This window comes from Bos indicus x Bos taurus, chromosome 7 (genome assembly GCF_003369695.1).
Source record: "Bos indicus x Bos taurus breed Angus x Brahman F1 hybrid chromosome 7, Bos_hybrid_MaternalHap_v2.0, whole genome shotgun sequence".
Classification (NCBI taxonomy): domain Eukaryota; kingdom Metazoa; phylum Chordata; class Mammalia; order Artiodactyla; family Bovidae; genus Bos; species Bos indicus x Bos taurus.
Window position 1 is genome coordinate 37402394 of NC_040082.1, and position 23145 is coordinate 37425538.

Below are 23145 nucleotides of genomic sequence, written 5' to 3' on the forward strand. Positions count from 1 at the left end.
TTTAACAAGAAAATCTTTTCGGTCCCAGGCAACCGCTGCTGCCCCTTTGATGTTTTGGTACACCGTGCGCATGCGCCTCACATTAGAATTACTGCACTGGGCAGACTAAGTTGGATCTCCTCTCTTCAGTGAAACCCTCAACCCATCCAAAACTAAAGGGATGTGGAGAGTCCGGAAAAAGGACTACTTTGGGATTTGGTCATTCCCCTTAATAATCGCCGCCGTCTGTGCGCAAAGGTAAGTGTGCCTAGCGTTTCTCTTTTTCCTTTTTCACTTTGAAGGGCTCTGTCTGCATACCTCTGTGAGCAAGGATCGGTAGTGAGGATCAGATAGCTACTGAAGCGCTGTGCCTGCTGTTTTATTGATGCCTGTTTATTGTCTTTTCTTTCTTTAGTGTCAATGACCCTAGTAATATGTCGCTGGTTAAAGAGACGGTGGATAGACTCCTGAAAGGTTATGATATTCGGCTGAGACCAGATTTTGGAGGTAATGGGGTTGCCTTGGTAATAAGAAACAGCCCAGCAGCTATTGCCTAAGCTGTCTTTTGAGCTTTGTGCGCTGTCTTTCCTCTCCCTTACTGTGGGTTGCATGTGGTGTATTGACTGAGTCTCTGTGTTACCATATTGAGAAAATGATCCAAATTTAAGCCTGTGTGTTACTCTCCAGCACTTAGGTGGTCTTTCAGAGATACCCTCTTAGCCTATACTGGAGACCGCTGTCTTCCAGCTTCACTGTTTAAATTCTTTGCTTCACCGCCTTTGTTTTGCTGAGATACAAACCTCTTAAGTTTAATTAATGTTGTGCCAGTGAACCTGGCTTCCTGAAGGCCACCAGGAACGTTTTTGAGGACAAGATATGCAGACAGTTGGTTGAGAAGTGGCATTAACCCCCTGTGCCCGCCTCCTTTGGAGGAGTTCAGGCCATGGTTTAAATTGGCTGCTTTCTGGATATTATCCAGTCCTGGAAGCCTCACTGCGGGGGACAGCTGGGATGGGGCTAGAGGGGACCTGTGGGGCTTGCAGGACAGGGAGGGTAGAGGGAGAAGGGCCAGAGATCTCTCTTGTTTCAGCCTTAGATACAATGATATGTCCATTTAATTTTACTCCAGACTCTAACAAATCTCAAAGAGTTAAAACCTGCACTGAAGGGGGTAGGGGGTGGGAAGAATAAGAAAGGGGTTTCAGTGCTTTATACAACATTTCCCTTGAGCTAGCCCAGCCGGATTCAGGTGCTTTTGTGGGTTGTGTGCATTCTTATGCTGAGACATCTGCATATGTAGAAGAGCTGGAATCCCTCACCCATTGGGGCACGTGCATGCCTGTTTAATAGAGCATTTCTCTCAGAGGACTACCTGCCACCCTTTTCTTAAATGAAAGGAGCAGAGATTTGAAGAATTTGAGGGTTAGAAGGGGGGAGGGATTTGGGGAGGACTGTCCCATGCCCATGCCCGGGGACTCTTGCTAAGAGTGCACGAAGTTCTGAAAAATCACGTGGCTGGTCCTTTTGGTTTTCAGGTCCCCCTGTGGCAGTGGGAATGAACATTGACATTGCCAGCATCGACATGGTTTCTGAAGTCAACATGGTGAGTGTTAAGGTTTATAGCTGTGTCTCCACAGACCTTCATTTGGGGACAGGAAGGAGAAAGGATCCGGCCAGTGGGGGTGGGGTGTGCGTGAGAATGTGTATGAAGTGGGGTGAAGGCACTGTTTTTGAGATTTCAGATTTGGCTGTTTCTGGTCCTTAAGGGTTTTTCCAATCTGATTTGAAATCCTGGGACCTGGCAAAGAGGGTGTAAAATGCATCACACACTCACCTGCAAAACATAGCCCCATGCAAGAGAACCCCGGCAGAAGTCATATTTCCTAAGGTTCAGTGAAAAAATCTGTTTTATCAAGTGATTTTTCTGAGTTTGGGGTATGCTTAGAGAAAGAGAGAAGAGGGGAGAAAGAGGGAGGGGTTTGATTTGACATTTCACCGAGATTGTAACCTGGGAACTAAACTGTAGCAGAGAGGCTTAGGAAATGACCCTCAGGTACTGATAGCCACTTGTTGCTTTGCAACATTATGTCTTTACAGCGGATGGCAAGCCCCATTCCCTGCCAATTGCTTACCTGGTCCTTTAACCCTTCTTGCTCACCAAAATAGAAAAAATAAAAATAAAAATTGACAAGCTTGTTTTCAAAACGCACACTCAGACCCATATATCATCTCTGGTCACTTCTGCAATGGTATTCAAATCGTGTGTGATTTATGGACAGCACCACTCCTTGCTTCCTCCTTGGACTTGGGGCAAGTGCTAAGAGAAAAACCCTCCTTCTTCCCCTTTGGGGAGCTCTTGGGGGGAGGGGAGGGTTTGCTTCATGCAGGAGCGCCCCCTGCTGCCCATGTTGGGGCACTGCAGACAGGACAATGTCAAGTGTCCCAGATACCCCTGTTTACTTGGGCCATTTCTCCAGCGACTTTTTCATCTTTGGAAAAGTCTCTCTAGAATGGCCACGTTTGAATGTAAGATGCCAGTGTTACCTTCAGTCCTGATAGCATACAGCACATTTCAGAAGAATGTGTTGCAGTGTAGTTCTGCCTGAAAATGGGGTGTACTATTAAAGAAGAGGGTCTAGTGTGTGAGATTTTAAGCAGAACAGTTCTAAGCCAGCCATCAGGACTCGACAGTTAAGACACTTATTAATTCACTCAAGAGAGCCAAATACTAGGTAGTGGATATGTTCTCAACATAGTATAAATGTTCATCACTCCAGAATTCAAATTATAGAGGAAGCCCAAATAACCAGCCCAACCTTCTACAATGTCCAAAGTTCAGTGGAAATCCTGAGCTATCACAAGCTTATGAAACATCTGTCATTACTTCAGAGAATATTCAACTCTTTCAATGATGTTCGTGACAACATTTATCTTGTTATAGTCTGATTATTGGGAAAGTTTTGTATGGTAACAGGATATAAACCCAGACTGCAGACACTGTTGGATGATTCAGAACCATGGACTTCCCACACATTGTAAGAATCTCCTGTGTATGTATAGAATATATCTTGGGAAACTATTTAACTCCTCATTTTGTGAGATTTTAGAGGTCTTTTATCAGTTTATATTTTGAATTGTACCATAAAATAGAAATGTCCTAATATGGATACCTGCCAAATCCTAGGTACTAGAATAGAAAGTGTGTGGCTGAAAAGAGATAATGGAAATCAAGTGTAGTTCTGTGTGTCTTGTCTTTTGAATTTTTATTTATGCTCTTTCCCCCACATTTTAATTTGTTACCTTCCTCTTCAGAACATTAGAAATGTGGGACTTTATGGAAAAATTAAGAAATATTTAAGAATCTAAAAAATTAAGAATCTAAAGAAACAATGATGTGGTTAGAAGTTGCTGCAGTAGAACTTGGATGTATAAGTTAGCTAAGAACTTAGACCTGTTATATCTCCAAATGGCTTAAGAGCAGTAGCATTTTTTTTAAGGTTTTTTTTTTTTTTTTTTCATTTTTCACCAGCATGTAGCATGTGGGAGAGGTATTAGAACTGGACATGATGCCAAGACCTGCTAGTCAAAATACAGACCCAGCTAAGGCACAGTGTCATCTCTTAAAGCTATTTACTGTTGCATCAAAGTCATGGGATGTTGAAAGTGCAAAAATAAATGTCAGGTTGTAAATAGGCCAGTACTGCAGCATTAATGATTAGAACCAAGTGTTAAAAATTCCATGCTAGATTCCTTTATTAGCCTACTGCTAATACACGTGGACTTGTCCAGACCCAGTTTTACTTGCTAAGAATTAACATTTCATGATTAACAGTCATAGTGACTTTAATCCTTCAAAGAAAAATTTTGTCACATAGGGTATTATTTTTTAAGTATGGTTATTTGATTTGAAGCAACAGATGGGAAATTTCATTCCTAATGTCTAAATAAAAGATGTTTATGGCATATTGCCCACTGTATACAAGTCTAAAAGGGTTAGTATCTTTTGATTGGATTCAGCTGTGAAAGAATGGTTGATTATTTAAGTGAAACCTCAAAATTGATTAACACACATGTTTCTGCCTCATTATCCTTTGTGGCCTGCAACCTCTGCTAATTGTAACTCTCTTTGATTATAGCAAATCTTCCTTTGAAGAATGGTAGGTACCAGATAATTTCCATTGTCATTGGCTCATTTGTACTGAAAGGAAAAAAGGCCCTTGTCAATGTGGTGTTCCTGGTAAAAGACAATAATAGAAAGACTTGAATACTAGTTTTGCTTCTGCTGCTCAGTCAACCTGAGGGAATTGACAGCTCGATGGAGCTTGATTTCTTCGCCTGTTGAAAAGGAATAATAGTCCCATTTTAAGTATTTCAGGTGACTACCAGAATTAATACAATGATCCAAGTGAAAGTATTGGTGTTCCATGAACATAGCTTATGTAGAAAGCTGAGGAGAGCCAGTATCCATCCCAGCTGCTGCCCTAAGTGTACTTGGGTTAATAATTTATATTACATGGTCTCAGTTTCCATATACTGGAAATAAGAGGGACGTGTCAAATTAACTTATAAGTCAAAGGCACATGTGTCTCTGCTTTGGTTTATGATAATAGCTCTGTAGGGTACAAAGGAATTTCAGGACTTGAAACCCAGCTTAAATGATAGAAAAATAAAGAATTCCTAAATGGAATGCAGCTGTGAGTTCTTGGGTGATCATGGTCTGTTACTCCTCCGTGTGATTCAGGTGACTGTTGACCCAGTGGAAGAACTTTGGAAGAGAACATGATCTCAATTAAATGTTCCTGAGCAGAAAGCTTGGCTTTAGCTTGAAACATTTTTAGATATCTTGGTTAAATTGGCAGGAATCTTTTTGTTAAGATTCTTTGATGAAAATGCGTTTTAAGATCCAAAATTGGCTCTGAAGGATTATGGACTGAAATAGTTTTCTCTTCATTTAAAGCAGATTCTTCTCCATCTTGAAACAACACATTTGCCAACCAAAGAGTGAAGCAATATTTCACTTTTGAGGAAAGAATTCTAGTAAACACATATACAAATTACCTTTTTATGGAATGGTGAATGGCAAAAAGTGCTGCCTTTTTTTAAACAGATGTTTTCTTGCATCACCAGCTGCACAGTTTAAAATTCAGTTCGACACAAATTCTTATTTAGCAGCTACTATGATCTAGCCATGTGTTAGGCCTTAAGGACAGAGTAGTGAACATGAATGACTTGTTCCCTGACCTCATAAAACTTAATATCTGGTGTTTACTAATGTTAATTCTTCTGCAGGCTCCTGTTGTACTTAGGTTTAACATAAGTATTTTCTCTAAAAATTTTTATGAGTAGCCAGTTGAGTACTTAGTGGTCTCTATTTCCCATGCATTTCTTTATCCCTTGTTGATTTCACTGTTCACTTGTTATTTGATATTTGAAATTGCCTAATACATTACATAGGACTTCCCTGGTGGCTTAGAGGGTAAAGCATCTGCCGGTCATGTGGAAGACCCAGGTTCGATCCCTGGGTTGGGAAGATCCCCTGGAGAAGGAAATGGCAACCCACTCCAGTATTCTTGTCTGGAGAATCCCATGGACAGAGGGGTCTGGTGGGCTACAGTCCATGGGGTTGCAAAGAGTCGGACATGACTGAGTGACTACACACAATACGTTACATACATCTTCTGCCAACTTAATTTGTATATATAAAATACAGGTAGCCAAGGTTATGGGCTTGCCTGGTGGCTCTGTGGTAAAGAATCTGCCTGCCAATGCATGAGATGCAGGTTCCATCCCTGGATCAGGAAGATCCTCTGGAGGAGGACACGGCAACCCACTCCAGTATTCTTGCCTGGAGAACCCCATGGACAGAGGAGCCTGGCAGGCAGTCCATGGGGTCGCAAAAGAGTTGGACATGACTTAACGACTAAAACAACATGCTGAGGTTATGTTATCTCCATGTGGTTTTGCTCTTTATCCAATGATTGGTTGGTTGTTTGACTCAGTGAATGCCACAGATATTGGGTGAACTATTTGCTTTTAGAACAGTAAATCGTTATTATTCATTAGACACAGTATCATATCTGTGGAGAGAAAGAGCATAGAATTATAGTCCTCAGATTCAAGGCATGGTTTAAATTACTATTTTGATCAAGAAATGTGAAAAGAATTACAATGTAGGATCACTGAGTTCTTTGAAAGCAGAAATACACATATTAGGAATACAGAATTCTGAGGTATCACATAGAAATTTCAAGGTGAAAATGGGGCTTAGAAGTCTGTGGAAAATGTTCCAAGCAGAATGAATGTCATATAGGAGAAAAATCTGGAAAAATAAATGGGATTAAGGATTTGCAAGTAGCTTTAAATGGCTTGATTTGGGAGTGGGGGTGAGGAGGTGATAAGAGTTGGTATTGAGATCATAAGTGGTGATCAAGTTTTAAAGATCATTTTTGTCGCTTGCAGAGGAGTTTATAATTTGTTCTAAAGGCCAAAGGGACCCGTGAAGGGATGTCACTGGGAGAATTGCTTGAACAAATTCTTAGTTAAGGAAGAAGCTTTTGAAGTGTGGAGGGTGGAGCAAGACCTAAGGCTGGGAGATGAGATGAAAATCCACTAAAAAAATCCAGAAAGAATTGGTGAATGGAGACAGGGACATAAAAGAGAAGATACAAAATTAGAGCATTTGTGAGGCAGAAGTGACAGGACTTGGAGAAAATCCTAAGATTCTGATGGGATCATTTATTGATATGGGGAGAGGGCAGCCAGGTTGCAGGTGGGATAGGGGATGAGGTGTGTGGGCAGATGAGTTCAATTTGAGAAATCCTGACTTTTCCCCACACATGGAATATCTAAATGGAGATTGGAAAATACAAGTCTAGAGCTTAGCAAGAAGTCATTACTATCTACATGAACTTGGACATTGTCAACATGTAAGTGGTGGTTATAACTGTATAAATAAATACAATTCAAAAGGGAAAGTGAGATAGCTACTAAGAATGGAGATCACTATATGGTAAGCACTATCGTTTAAGCAGTGGAATGCTGAAAAGGAGCCCATAAAGATTAATGAACAGCTAAGCAGCAGCCAGAGGGTTAGTCGGGGGACCTGCAGATAATGTCTTCAAAGCTGAGGCACAGGAGAGTTTAAAAAGGAAATGGTCATCTGTGTCACATGCCACCACGATCAATTGAAATAAGTTCTGAGACTCGTCTCCCTGACATAGTAATAGGAGCATGCTGGTAAATAGATCTAGAGGAGTTTGAGTATTTGAAGGCTATACCTTTGAAAAGTATGGATCTGAAGCTGAGTGAGGAGAGGGCAATTGCTAAAAAAAGTCATTTGTAGGAGGAGTAGCCCTAGAAGGAAGTAGGTTGCAGATATAAAACGGGAGGTGAGGTTGGTGGTGGAATGAGAAGTAAGGTGAAGGAGGTGTGAACACTCAACTGACCAGGCTTCATTCTGAATAAATCATGTCTTGAAGCTCTCCTGCCCAGTTTTAGCAAACTGTTGTTTTTTTGCCTTCTCTTGCTTAACCTTCTCTTCCCCCTCTCCTCTTCCTCCTGTGCAGTACCCAACATTTTCTACCATCACAACACTAATATAAGAAAACAATCACAGTTATTACTCATTTGAACCCTTAACTTGTGCAGGTATCCTCCTGGTGTATGTTACCTCATCCAATCCTATAAAAACAGTGATATGGCAACTGTCCACCTTTTTGTAAAAGAGGATTTGAGGCCCAGAGAGGTTAAGTGACTTATTCAAGGTCATCCAGCTAGCATATAATTGACTTTACCATCACTCAATCTTAGCCCTCTGATTGTACTGCAGTTTTAGGTGTGGCAGTTCAGTTCTGTTCAGTCGCTCAGTCGTGTCCGACTCTTTGCAGCACGCCAGGCCCCATGTCCATCACCAACTCCCGGAGTTCACTCAGACTCATGTCCATCGAGTCGGTGATGCCAACCAGCCATCATTAAAATAATATATATATATATATTTTTTTTTCATTTCTCATGGACTCTGTTTTTTTGTAGTTGTTTGTTTTTATTCCTTTTTTTTTTTTTTTCTTGGAAGCAGTGGTTGAGTCAGATAAACTAAGCCTATACAGGATGTTACTGTTACTCTTCAATTTCTCTACCTTGAAAGAAGTCTTAATTTCATTAAAATGATTTTTTCAAATAGGTACTTTATTCAGCATGTATTAAATATGAGCATTGGTTTCTGTCCTTGAGAAATTTATGCTTTATATCATGTCTATTGAACACAAGTATGTCATAATTTCTTTCCTTATGAATGTGTACTGTTAACTTGTCCAATAATTGTCGTGTTGCTCAAGTAGAATATGTCATATAACCATTAAGGCCAAAATTTGTCACAAAATGTTGACTGATAAAGTTCAAGAACTGTAAACCATGTCAGTGGTTTTATCTTTGGATGGACACTAGGTAAAAATACCCTTCCCCTTTTTTTTCTTTTATTGTCAAGACCTCATTTTCAATTGAGTTTTTCCTTTGAGATCACATTTTTGTGATTTCTGATAAATTATGTCTACAAATAGTTCTCTTAAGAGTGGCTATTTTTCTTTTCTTCCTGAATCTTTACTCCATCTGTCCCACACAATACAGATGAGGTTCATTATAGAGATTACATTTCAAGAAAACTTATTCATCTATTTGTAATTAATTTCACAGGAAATAGGCAGTTTATAAATGATCTTCTTGCAGTTAACTCTTAGGGCAGGTCCTTTGCTGTCACTCTGTAGGACCCTAAACAGTGTTCTTGCTTGACTGTGACATGAAATAAAAATCTGACTATGAGCTTACTCTGCAAGAGAAGGAAGATGGAAATATCTCAAGTTGCATATTTTAGAAATATCTCAAAGTGTGCTTTAGCATGATTCCTCCCACCTCATGGTGAAATAGTCTTGGGAATTTCTGATTCAAACCAGGGCTCTGTAACAACCTAGAGGGGTGGGATGGGTGAGAGGTGGGAGGGAGGCTCAAGAGGGAGAGGACTCTATGTATGCCTGTGGCTGATTCATATTGCTGTATGGTGGAAACCAACGCAGCATTGCAATCATCCTTCAATTAAAAGTAAATAAATTTAAAAAATGTAAATCAGAGAAAGTATTTTACTTAACGTTGTGGGAGGAATACTGATGAATTTCAGGGTGGGGAGTTGGTTTGTTTTGTCCTAATTCATTCTGTAGCATTTATTTGTGATTGGTGCTCTTGGCATTTGGGGCCAGCTAATTCTGGCCAGCACACGCTCTGTTTGGGGCCATTGAGTAGTGGCTTTTGTACTAAATCGCCATTTTCATTTATGTTCAGTGGTACATTGGGACACAGTTAGTTTTAAAAGATCACCAACATGAAATGCAAAAATTATCCATATCCCTATCACTTCATTAAAGCTGTTTTAATTTGCCTATAACACCTTCTAATTCTTGTCTGTTTGCTTATTCATACGTTATACATTGCACTTATTTTGTAGTGAGAATTTTATAGTCTGCATTTTCACTTAACAGATCACATGTATTTTTATAGTTTTATTTTTTCTCCAAAAAAAGATACACACTTCAACCAGTAACAGTGTAGACTGATATATATTCTTGTATTCTTTTTTGGTGATCTTACAAACACGTATAAGCATATAAGTATATTGACATTTTCTTTCTTACTCATTGTGTATTATTTCAAAAAATAATTAAAAATACATTTTGTAGATTATTAGTCATAATTCTACCTATAGGTTATTTGAAAATAAGCATATAATTTCCTTTTTTGTGTGCTATTAACAATTACATGAAAATCACATATGAAATAGAGAAGTGGGTTAATGTACAAATGGAAATGTTAAAATTTTCTACATCACTTTGACTCTCATCTACAGATTACTGTGTTTCTAGCCTGATATTACTCAGTTGTTTTCCCAAATCAATTTACATTGTTGGATGACATTAAAAAATACTTTAAATAGTTAAAAGAAGAATGAGAAAGTAGATGGTAATGAGTTTTTAAGATACAACCCCCAAATTTACATGTTGCTTCCAGTCATACATTTTATTTGCAAAATATGTATTTTATGAAACAAAGAGGAAAATGGGTTTATGTTATTCTGTCCCTATTTATTTGGAAGAATATGCTGCTGCTGCTGCTGCTGCTAAGTCGCTTCAGTCGTGTCCGACTCCGTGCGACCCCATGGACTGCAGCCTACCAGGCTCCTCCATCCATGGGATTTTCCGGGCAACAGTACTGGAGTGGGGTGCCATTGCCTTCTCCCTTGGAAGAATATAGGCATGTCTCTAACCCATTGGCTCTTACTAGTGCTCATTTTGTAAACATTTTATTGACATTTTTACTGCCAAGTCTCATGTTCCTTGCTCTATAATTTGGCACCTACTGTCCACTTACCTGCCAAGAGGTCTTAACTTAGAAGTAATTATTTGGGCAATTAAAGATGAAATAACTTTTCTCCTAACACAATAGCCAGAACTAAAGTAATGAAAATTTTAAGGTGAATCTATGTGTATCTTAGAAAAGTGATACATGAATAAGCCATGGAGAAATATTAGAGCTATTGAGCTATGCAGATGTAGGGGCATTATCTGCATCTTCAGTGCCTAGCATAGTGTCTGACAGTAGATGCTCAACAAATATGGGGTTGTTGGAGGGGGTAGTTGAAAGACTGTAGTATATCAGCTACCAGAAAATACTTATCTCGTGCTACTCAACCAGCTCCTTGCCAGTTCAACCATTTTGTGTAAGGATATGAAATCATTCTTACATTGGACCTAAGGCTCACTCTAGAGACAAGAGTGATCTTAATTGCCTGAAGAAGGAGGTGAGGGTTGATGTAGACAAGAGTGTTTCAGATGGAGGGAGAGAAGAGTGATGTATCCCTGTGGTACAGGAATCGAAGGTTGAGATCCAGGTTTTTACAGTGATTCTCAGGCTTTTTTGTGCAACAGAATCACCTGAGTCTTGCATTAATATTTGTGTTTTCAGGGCACATGCCCAAAGTCTATTCAGTAGATCTGGGATGGAGTTCAGGAGTTCACATGCTTAACAGCTCTCTGTATGACTGACACAAGTACTGTCTGAGGGCTGATGTTTGAGGAACACTAGTTTTATAGTCAGAGAAGGCAATGGCTCCCCACTCCAGTACTCTTGCCTGGAGAATCCCATGGATGGAGGAGCCTGGTGAGCCGCAGTCCATGGGTCACTAAGAGTCGGACATGACTGAGTGACTTCACTTTCACTTTTCACTTTCGTGCATTGGAGAAGGAAATGGCAACCCACTCCAGTGCTGTTGCCTGGAGAATCCCAGGGACGGGGGAGCCTGGTGGGCTGCCGTCTATGGGGTCGCACAGAGTCGGACATGACTGAAGTGACTTAGCAGCAGCAGCAGTTTTATAGTGAAGGTGGAAACTCTTGCAATCTCAATGAAGGAATTTGAAAACAGAACTAGTGTCTAGTTATAACATGGGTTTTTGTGATGGTAAAGATCCAAGTGGTCAGAGTAGGTGAGATTTGTAGAAGACTTGATGAAAGAGGGATATCTGGGCTGAACAAGAAGGATTAGTGTAATCTAAATGGATGGAAAATAGGGAGAACAGTCTTGTGGGAGGAGATAGTGTGGGGAGGAGAGAGTGTGAAGAAAGCTATTACATGTTAGCAATAATAATATTGAAAAAATAAACAGTGCATATAACTATCCCACTTAATGTTCACTATTGTCTCATGAACCAGATAATAGTATCATCATCTTCTTCTATAAGTGTAGAGACAAGGACTAGAGGGATTGTATAATTTCTAAGATCACACAGTGAATATAAGTGTATAGAAATGGTAGGGTACACATGTAAGGTATGACTACGTATGGTGAAGCTTAATTGCATCAGACCGTGCCAGCTTTGCAGAGGAGACACTGAAATTTCTTGAATAGCTGCTATGAATGATGAGTCTTAAGCACCTTCACAAGGAATGAAAGCAGGGGTCACTTATTAAGGATGAGAATGAGAGCATTAAAAAACATTTTCCAGATCTGATTTTCATTTTTATAAAATGCCCTTTGGAACCTTCTTACTAATTTTTTGACACAAATGATGATAATAATCATCAGTTCTATATTTAAATATAGTTCTATATTTTAAAAGGTCAAACACAATTTGTGAAATGAGGGGAGGGATTAGCACCTGGCTATAAGTTCTTAATAGTTATGTCAGTTTAAAGAGGTTTAGAAAATATCAGAAAGATTGATATTTTAATATACATTCTAGGATAGTATTCTTTGACTATTCTTTCTTGTTTAAAAAGTTAGCTATTTGATTGGTACTGGTTAGTATTAGTAGTATTACACATTTACATGTAGGCAAAATGTCATTGAAGTAGCTTCCTATAAATTATTTATGGCTTGAACTATGTGCTTAAACTTAAGGTCTCAGTGATTAACCATCTTGAGTTTGGTTCTGTACAGATCAGTAATTTAGTGCCTAATTGATAAGAGGCTTTTTAGTTCCTCTTCACTTTCTGCCACAACGGTGGTGTCATCTGCATATATGAGGTTATTGATATTTCTCCCAGCAATCTTGATTCCAGCTTGTGCTTCTTCCAGCCAGCGTTTCTCATGATGTACTCTGCGTAGAAGTTAAATACGCAGGGTGACAATATACAGCCTTGACATACTCCTTTTCCTATTTGGAACCAGTCTGTTGTTCCATGTCCAGTTCTAACTATTACTTCCTGACCTGCATAAAAGTTTCTCAAGAGGCAGGTCAGGTGGTCTGGTATTGCCATCTCTTTCAGAATTTTCCACAGTTTTATTGTGATCCACACAGTTAAAGTCTTTGGCATAGTCAATAAAGTAGAAATAGATGTTTTTCTGGAACTCTCTTGCTTTTTCCATGATCCAGAGGATGTTGGCAATTTGATCTCTGGTTCCTCTGCCTTTTCTAAAACCAGCTTGAACATCTGGAAGTTCATGGTTCACATATTGCTAAAGCCTAGCTTGGAGAATTTTGAGCATTACTTTACTAGAGTGTGAGATGAGTGCAATTGTGCAGTACTTTGAGCATTCTTTGCATTGCCTTTCTTTGGGATTGGAATGAAAACTGATCTGTTCCAGTCCTGTGGGCACTGCTGAGTTTTCCAAATTTGCTGGCATATTGAATGCAGCACTTTCACAGCATCATCTTTCAGGATTTGAAATAGCTCCACTGGAATTCCGCCAACTCCACTCCACTAGCTTTGTTCGTAGTGATGCTTTCTAAGGCCCACTTGACTTCACATTCCAGGATGTGTGGCTCTAGGTGAGCGATCACACCATCGTGATTATCTTGGTCATGAAAGTGAAAGAGGAGAGTGAAAACAGTTGGGTTAAAGCTCAGAAAACTAAGATCATGGCATCCGGTCCCATCACTTCATGGCAAATAGTTGGGGAAACAGTGTCAGACTTTATTTTGGGGGGCTCCAAAATCACTGCAGATGGTGACTGCAGCCATGAAATTAAAAGACTCTTACTCCTTGGAAGGAAAGTTATGACCAACCTAGATAGCATATTCAAAAGCAGAGACATTACTTTGCCAACAAAGGTCTGTCTAGTCAAGGCTATGATTTTTCCAATAGTCATGTATGGATGTGAGAGTTGGACTGTGAAGAAAGCTGAGTGCCGAAGAGTTGATGCTTTTGAACTGTGGTGTTGGAGAAGACTCTTGAGAGTCCCTTGGACTGCAAGGAGATCCAACCAGGCCATCCTAAAGGAGATCAGTCCTGGGTGTTCATTGGAAGGACTGATGCTAAAGCTGAAACTCCAGTACTTTGGCCACCTCATGGGAAGAGTTGACTCATTGGAAAAGACTCTGATGCTGGGAGGGATTAGGGGCAGGAGGAGAAGGGGACGACAGAGGATGAGATGGCTGGATGGCATCACTGACTCAGTGGACATGAGTTTGGGTGAACTCCGGGAGTTGGTGATGGACAGGGAGGCCTGGTGTGCTGCAATTCATGGGATCGAAAAGAGTTGGACATGACTGAGCAACTGAACTGAATTGAACTGGACTTATCTAAGAGCATCAAATTAGTAAATTTTTTAATAGTTTATCTACTGACTTTTACATGTCTTTCTTTTAACTAATCTCTAAAAGTTGCTTTTTATTCTGCTGTGTGTTTTTTTTTAATTAATTTAGACAGAGCTGATAGTGGCATCATGAGAACTGAACCTCAGACTTGACTTTCTCAATAAGTGAATGTCTGTTTATCTATATACCAATATGTAATGCCTATTATAAAACACCTGAAAATATAGAGCTAAAGAGTATTTGATAAGAATGTGTGCAGTTACAGTATTTTTTATCTCATAGTCACCATGATATTTAGAGTTTTTTTAATTTCCCATGAAAATAAATGTAGTGAATAATAATGGAAAATTAAAGATTGTTCGATTCAACTTATTCTGTTAGTGGGAAATATTTGGTAGTAGGGCTTGTAATATAGATAATTCTAAGGTGACTGCTATTTCCTGTGGCTATAGCCTATTTATTTGTCCCTTGAAACCTTTGAAGAATTAACATAGGAAAAATAAGGTTTCAGAGTGTGTTGTTCATCCATTCCAGGAGGCACCATTTGTTTTAAACTAACTATTGAATTTTCCTGCTTCCTAGGACTATAAGTTAACTGGATTGACAAAAAAATATACATTCAGACAACTGGGTTTTAAACAAATATATGAAGATCATCTTTAAAAATTGTTCATTCTTGTGGTGTTAACTATTCATCAACTGTAAATCTTTCGAAAAATATTTTTAAATATTAATCTTAAATTATTTGTAGGATATTTAAAAGGCTATCATAAATGTTAAAGAATTGTGACTGTAAACCAAGTTATTAGGTTGTAGAATCAAATCGTCATTCTGTGTTTTCACTGAATTGAAGCCACAGTGCTTCAAAAAAGGAAGTTTAAGTAACTTTTCTTTTTGTTTCCCTTGACCTACAGACAAAGAAAGACTGATTTTGTAAATACATATTTTTGGTGTTTTTTTGGTCTTTTGTTTTTGCCAAATGAGAGTGTAAGTTAATAAGCTGAAAATCTCTTGAAATGTTCTCTCATCTATCAGTTGTGTACACCATTCCTCTTTCCAGCACTACTAAGCCAGTACTCTCTCTGGACATTGGTAGGGCTGATCTGCTAGGCTGTGTAAATTTGCATCTGGCTTGTGTGTTGGAAGAATGCTCATTACTTGAATCCCATTAGTATGCCTGTATGGCAAACCATTTTTCTAAGGGAATTCATTAGAGAATGATACCTTTGTTCTAAAAGTCATAATATTTTAAGCACTTGCCAAGCTTACAGGTGAAAGATCTGTGGAATTATAGACCATATGAAAAATAGAGTTTCTTTATTTCCTTTGGATTTTTTAGATGCTTTGTTTGAGATTTTAGGTTTTGGAAACCAATTTTCTATTTAATGAGCCAGTTTTGAGAACCATGTTTTAAAATGGTTTTATCTTGTTATTTTACTAACAGAATATGATCATCATCACCAGGTAGACCACGTAGGTAGAAATGAAACTTTCTTAAATAGGATGCTTTAGTCAAAGTGGCAAATGTTAGAAATGTGTCCTGGTTATAAAATTCCCAGATTTGGGTATAATACCTCTTAAGTGTTTATGCTCTCATTTTAAAAAATAGCCACAGTTCTGGAGCTCTGGTTTTCCTGTTTTGTTGTTGTTTTAGTGCATAATGCAATCATGGCAAAAACAAAACCTGATTAAATTAAATGCTGCTTCTGCTGTTAGAGGGAGAATGAGAAAGACTCAGAAAGGGAGCTGGAGGGAGAGAGAGACATACGTGATTCCTGTCCTTGAGGAGTTTGTAATTATTTTCAATAGTTGAGAAATGGCAGAAGGCCTTTTTTAAAAAAAAAATAAAATATTTTGTTCTTGTTTTTGTTTAGTATAAATGAATATCATTTAAAATACGCTACTAGGATTTGCCATATAAGAATGTATATAATCAGGGACAGTCCTTTTGAATTAATATGATGTGGAATCAATAGTATCAAAGTGTATATGGATTCTCTTTGTTCTTTTAAGCATTTGATAGTTTGTAAACAAATAGTTTAATTAAAAAGTCAATGGAAACCAAGATATAATTGCATTATATCTTTGACCTATTACCAGGATATATTTTATTATGATTAATAACACTAATAAGAATCACTACCATTTATTGAAATATTTTTAAAATGAAGTGTAATTTTTTAGTGACTCCACATGTAATTCTCAAAAACCTCTATGAAATGAGAAGTGTTATCACAATTTGTGTGTGTTTGTCCTTCACCTGTGTCCGACTCTTTGTGACCCCACAGACTGTAGCCTACCAGGCTCCTCTGTCCATGAAATTCCCCAGGCAAGACTACTGGAGTGGGTTGCCATGCCCTTCTCCAGGGGATCTTCCTGACCCATGTACTGAACCTGGGTCTCCTGCATAGCAGGCAGATTCTTTACCTTCTGAGCCACCAGGGAAGTTTATAGATGTGTTAACTGGGGATTAGAAGATATATGTGAATTATATACATACCAAGACATTACAGCCCTCATTTGTGTAGCTCGAAAGTGCTGAACCTGAAATTAGAGCCCAGCTAGTTTGTCTCCTATCCTGTTTGTTTCGTATTTTTCTCAAGTTAAAGGAAAGGGAAATTTAAAAAATGGAATGGACCCGCCTCCATTATGATTTCTCAAAATAATTGTTAATAGTCTACATTCTAGCTTTCCAGGTGACTTTGGTAAGCTTATAAAAAATCAAACAAATAGAACCTAAAGAATAAAATTTGTAATATGCAAAAATAGACAATCTAAGTTGTTTAGAAATAAAATAGTGATTATCACTGTTTCAGTATCATTAGGGTTTGTGGATAAATTGAAAATTATGATTTAATTTTTTTTGGTTGTTTTAAATCATCTTTCATCATTAGGGAATGAATTCAATTCTGACTCAAAACAAAATTCTTCTCTGAAAAAATATATTTGGTAATCCTGAGAATTAAGAACAAAAAAACTAATTAAATTTAAGACAGATTTTTTAGAACCAAGAAAATATCAGCCCTTCATATCTTACTTGTTATTTTAATGAGGTGGAATATAAAATCCTTATTAAAATGATGACACATATGTATGTGAAATAATAATTGTGATGCATTTCAAGGTCAATTCAAAAGACTTCAGTTGAAATAGATTTGTGTTATTCAAGGATGGGAAAATATTTGGCTTAGACAAAATGTTTCTTATCCCTTTTCTTTTTTTTTTTACTCTTTCAAATGTCCAACTGAGTTGATAAAAATTATGAATAAAATTAAACCAAGTATATAATGTATATCTAAAAACAGTATGTAATATATTAACATATATAATTTAAAAATAATTATTAAGTTTTATATTTGTTTTGAAAGCAAGCAATCCTGAGAATAAAATATGCTATTGCATTTCTTTAGAGATTATTTCTGTAGTTACTGTGGAAAGGTCAGTGTTTACATCAAAAGCAAGGACTGGGAAGTTCTGAATTTGTCCTGATTTTGTCACTGGTGATAAAACTTTGTAAAAATTTCTTAAATTCTCATTTAGAGTTTCTACTTTTGAAAATGAAAAAAATAAATGAAAGATATAAGGTAACTTCCAGCCTCTTACTATGTTTACTTTGTAAAGCAGGTTAATTTGTTTGTCACATGATTTTCTTAAGAGTATGGAATATGTTAATCTGTATTGCTTTTATTACTTATTTCTATCATTGCAGAAAAATCACTAATAAACTATAGTGAAAAGTGTAGATCTCTATTAATATCTCTCAGAAATAAATGTTGGTAGCAAAATGATCACTAAACCTCAAGACTTCTTGAGAATTTGCATGCATGTACATGAAATAGAATCAGCAAATACATAATATTTTATATTATTTCTGCACTTAACATTTTGTGAACATCTTTTGATGCTATCTAAATTTTTTCTGTAACAAAATATTCAGGGGCTGTATAGAATTTCATTGTATGGCTACACCATATTTATTAAATCAATCCTCAGTTGATGGACATTGTCATTAAGGCTTCCCTGGTGGCTCGGTCGGTAAAGAATCCACCTGCAATGCAGGAGACCTGGGTTTGATCCCTGAGTTGGGAAGACCACCTGGAGGAGGGCATGGCAACTCACTCCAGTATTCTTGTCTGGAGAATCTCCATGGACAGAGGAGCCAGTGGGCAACATAGAATCGCAAAGTCAAATACGACTGAGCGACTGAGCACACACTATTTGAACTAAGTTGTATTAAAATATCCTTTGTATTCATATTTGATGCAACTGTAACACTTTTTCACTAAAAAATATTATAAGTAGGAATACGGAACCCAAAGCGGGATTGATACATATTTTAGATATTGATATATTTATATATTTATATGTATAGATTTTGATACAGAGCTGTGTTGTGCTGTGCTTAGTCTCTCATTCATGTCTGATTCTTTTCGACTGCATGGACTCTAGCCTGTCAGTCTCCTCTGTCCATGGGATTCTCCAGGCAAGAATACTGGAGTGAGTTGCCATGCCCTCCTCCAGGTGGTCTTCCCAACTCAGGGATCAAACCCAGGTCTCCTGCATTGCAGGTGGATTCTTTACCAGTTGAACTACCAGGGAAGCCTGATACAGAGATATGCTTCCTTAAAAATATTAATTAATGTTCACACTGCAAGTATATGTGAGTTCCATTTGCACATACCCAGACCAGTCCTGGATATCTCCCTCAGGATATTCTTACTTGCCACCTTTGTGAATCTCTAAGGTGAAATTAGTAATTCCCTTTATCACTTAAAATTTTTATTGCCAAGTAACTATCACAAATGGGCTTTCTGAGATGGCTCAGTGGTAAAGAATCTGCCTGCCATGCAGGAGACCCAGGGTCAGGGTCAGGAAGATCCCTTTGAGAAGAAAATGGCAACCCACTCCAGTATTCTTGCCTGGGAAATCCAATGGACAGTGGATCCTGGCAGGGTACAGTCCATGGGATCAAAAAAGAGTTGGACTTGGCTTAGCTACTAAACAAGAACAATAACAACTATCTCTAATACCTTTTCTTTTTTTTTTTTAACAGTTTTAACTTCATTTATGTATATATACATATATATAAACCATGTCAAAATGGCCTAATTGTTACTGCGCTGACAATTAAGTTTTTTTTTTTTTTTTTTTTTTAAATTTTATTTTATTTTTAAACTTTACATAATTGTATTAGTTTTGCCAAATATCAAAATGAATCCACCATAGGTATACATGTGTTACAATTAAGTTTTAAAAACAGTCTAGAGTGCTGCATTTGTATCATTTACCTATGAGTTTACAAAGCTCATTTGCCCAGCATTTCTCTCTTTTTTTTTAAATTTTTTAAAATTTTATTTTATTTTTAAACTTTACAATATTAGTTTTGCCAAATATCGAAATGAATCTGCCACAGGTATATCTGTGTTCCCCATCCTGAACCCTCCTCCCTCCTCCCTCCCCCTACCCTCCCTCTGGGTCGTCCCAGTGCACCAGCCCCAAGCATCCAGTATCGTGCATCAAACCTGGACTGGCGACTCGTTTCATACATGATATTATACATGTTTCAATGCCATTCTCCCAAATCTCCCCACCCTCCCCCTCTCCCACAGAGTCCATAAGACTGATCTATACATTAGTATCTCTTTTGCTGTCTTGTACACAGGGTTATTGTTAGCATCTTTCTAAATTTCATATATATGTGTTAGTATACTGTATTGGTGTTTTTCTTTCTGGCTTACTTCACTCTGTATAATAGGTTCCAGTTTCATCCACCTCATTAGAACTGATTCAAACGTATTCTTTTTAATGGCTGAGTAATACTCCATTGTGTATATGTACCACAGCTTTCTTATCCATTCATCTGCTGATGGGCATCTAGGTTGCTTCCATGTCCTGGCTATTATAAACAGTGCTGCGATGAACATTGGGGTACACGTGTCTCTTTCCCTTCTGGTTTCCTCAGTGTGTATGCCCAGCAGTGGGATTGCCGGGTCATAAGGCAGTTCTATTTCCAGTTTTTTAAGGAATCTCCACACTGTTCTCCATAGTGTCTGTACTAGTTTGCATTCCCACCAACAGTGTAATAGGCCATTTGCATTCTTCTCTCTGAATTGCCTTTTTAAAAAATATTTATTTATTTTAATCGGAGGCTAGTTACTTTATAATATTGTGGTGGTTTTTGCCATACATTGACGTGAATCAGCCACAGCTGTACATGTGTCCCCCCATCCTGAGCCCCTCTTCCACCTCCCTCCCCACTCCATCCCTTTGGGTTGTCCCAGAGCACTGACTTTGAGTACCCTGCTTCATGTGTTAAACTTGCGCTGGTCATCTATTTTACATATGGCAATATACATATTTCAGTGCTTTTCTGAACTTTTTATGTCATTACTGATTTTTTTTCTCTTTAGAATAATTTTTTTTGTTAGTGATTTATTGGAACTTTCTATATATTAAGGTTATGACCCTCTGTCATATATTAAACATACTTCCTTATGTAATAACTTTGTGAATACTATCTTTTGATGTACTAAAAGAGTATTATGGATTTTGATCTTAGTTTTTAGATTTTGAAAAGTCTTGTGTCCCATAAGATTAAAAAAGTGTTCAAATCATACTTTATTATTTTAGGTATTTTTATGTAAATATCAAATCTCATTTGAAATGTGGTTTAGAGTAAGTTTTGAAGCAGGAATATACATAGATAACATAGATAGGTGTCACAATAATATTTAATACAATCTATTATTTTCCTAATGATTTGAAATGTTGTCTTTATCATATAAGAAATCTCATATGTCCTTAGGTCTTTGCTTTTATTTCTGTTATTTACCTCATTAGTATTTTCCTATATTGTTGTACCAACACTGCTGCTGCTACTGCTGCTAAGTCGCTTCAGTCCTGTCCAACTCTGTGCGACTCCATAGACAGCAGGCCACCAAGCTCCCCTTTCTCTGGGATTCTCCAGGCAAGAACACTGGAGTGGGTTGCCATTTCCTTCTCCAGTGCATGAAAGTGAAAAGTGAAAGTGAAGCCACTCAGTCAGTGGCTCTAAGCGACCTCTTGGCCTGTAGCCTACTAGGCTCTTCCAATGGGATTTTCCAGGCAAGAGCACTGGAGTGGGTTGCCATTGCCTTCTCCATGTACCAACACTAGATGGTTTTAATTATTCTGATTTTAAATATCAAGATAAATTTCCAACAATGATGTATTATCTCATACCTGTTAGAATGACTGTCATCAAAAAGGCAAGAAATAACAAGTACTGATAAGGATGTGGAGAAGAGGGAACTCTTGTGCTGAGTGGGTGGTAACGTAAATTGATTCAGCCACTAAAGAAAACAGTATGGAGTGTCCTCAAAAAAATAAAAATAAAAAATACCATACTAAAATATGGTAAAAATAAAAATAAAAATACTACCATATGATTCAGCAGTTCCCCTTCAGAGTATTTATCCAAAGGAGATGAACCACCAACTTAGATACTTTATCTATTTCTCTCTCTACCTACCTGCCTGTATATATATCCTCATATTCATTGAAGCATTATTTACAATAGCCAAGATATGGAAAAAAATCTATCAACGGATAGATAAAGAAAACATGATATGTAAATATATAAAAGATACATATACAATGGAATATTATTCCGACCAACAATAAGTAAGTCTTACCATTTGTGACCATATGGGTGGGCCTTGAGAGCTTTATGTAAAAAGAAATAAATCAGAGAAAGACAAATATTGCTTGATCTCACTTTTATGTGGAATCTAAAATCAAATAAAAAACAAACTCATCAATAAAACAGAACAAATTGAGATTGATGGATGCCAGAGGCAGGGACTGGGAAGTGGGTGAAGTAAGTGAAGGGGGTCAAAAATACAGACTTTTATGTAAATAAATACAGTGTAAAGTTTTAAAATAAATGTCATGGGGGTGCAATTTATAACATGATGGCTATAGTTGGTAATACTGTTTTGTATATTGAAAGTTCCCAAGAGAGTAAATTTTAAAAGTTATCACAAGAAAAAAAAAATGTAGCTGTGTGGTGATAGATGTTAAGTATACTTACCATGGAGATCATTTTACAACATGTACAGATACTCTATTACCTGGGTTTCCCTAGTGGCTCAGATGGTGAAGAATCTGCCCCCAGTGTGGGAAACCTGGTTTGGTCCCTGAGTTGGGAAGATCCTGGAAAAGGTAGTAGCTACTGATTCCAGTGTTCTTGCCTGGAGAATTCCTGGCAGGCTACAGTCCATGGGATCACAAAGAGTCGGGCACAAGCTGAGTGACTAGCACTTTCACTGTCTTTACAATAAAACTAATATAATGTTTTATGTCAATTATAATTTAAAAGAAGACAAATCTCCCTTCATAGTGTTTCTACTTAGTTATACTTAACCATTATGAAACAATTATACCTTCATACAATCTTTAAATTTTAGCAAGTTAAAAATAATGCTACTTGTATTTTGGTTGTAATTGCACTACAATTTATGAAGGAATGTGGAAGGAAATTTACTTCTTAATAGGATTAGTTCTTCCTATTGAAGAACATACTAGGTCTCATCATTTATACATATTCTTTTATGTCCTTCTGTAAAATTTTATTTTTCCCTATGTAAGTTTTGCAAACTTCTTATTGAATTTATTCCTATAGGCCTTACATAATTCTTGTTAAATTCAGTGCTTTTCAGTTTTTATGGTTATTGAGAATGAGATTTTGTATCCAATGACTACTTTTGATTCCTGGCCAAAAGAACACATGCCATATAACCACCCTAGAAGGGGTATCTTTTAATTTTACAACCCAGAACACCATTTCCATTTCAATTTATGCATGAGGTGCCGTGAGTATCACTAACATATTTAAAATGTGTATGTAAAAAAATTGTGCATTTTTTTCACAGTTTGTTATATTTCTAATCAGTGTAAGCATCTTAAAAATGATTGTTTCATTTCAACTTCAGTCTTCTACTTTGGATTCATTTACTTGGTCCAATAGAACCAACATAAAGACCACTGAGGGTATAGTCTTAAAGAGCTCATTTCTTCCTTTAACCTTATTGAGTGAAGTTTAGATTTAAAG

General features: G+C 37.4%; 1 protein-coding gene across 5 annotated transcripts in view; it reads left to right on the forward strand.

The window, feature by feature from the left end:
* GABRB2 (gamma-aminobutyric acid type A receptor beta2 subunit) overlaps nucleotides 1-23145 on the forward strand; it is a 293254-nt gene that overhangs the window by 1493 nt on the left and 268616 nt on the right. For all 5 annotated transcript variants that reach the window (XM_027545758.1, XM_027545759.1, XM_027545763.1 and 2 more), the window contains exons 2-4: nucleotides 29-237; nucleotides 395-486; nucleotides 1515-1582. In XM_027545758.1, coding sequence (XP_027401559.1) covers nucleotides 161-237; nucleotides 395-486; nucleotides 1515-1582 — 237 coding nt within the window. In that variant the 5' untranslated portion in view covers nucleotides 29-160. The remainder of the gene's footprint in view (nucleotides 1-28; nucleotides 238-394; nucleotides 487-1514; nucleotides 1583-23145) is intronic.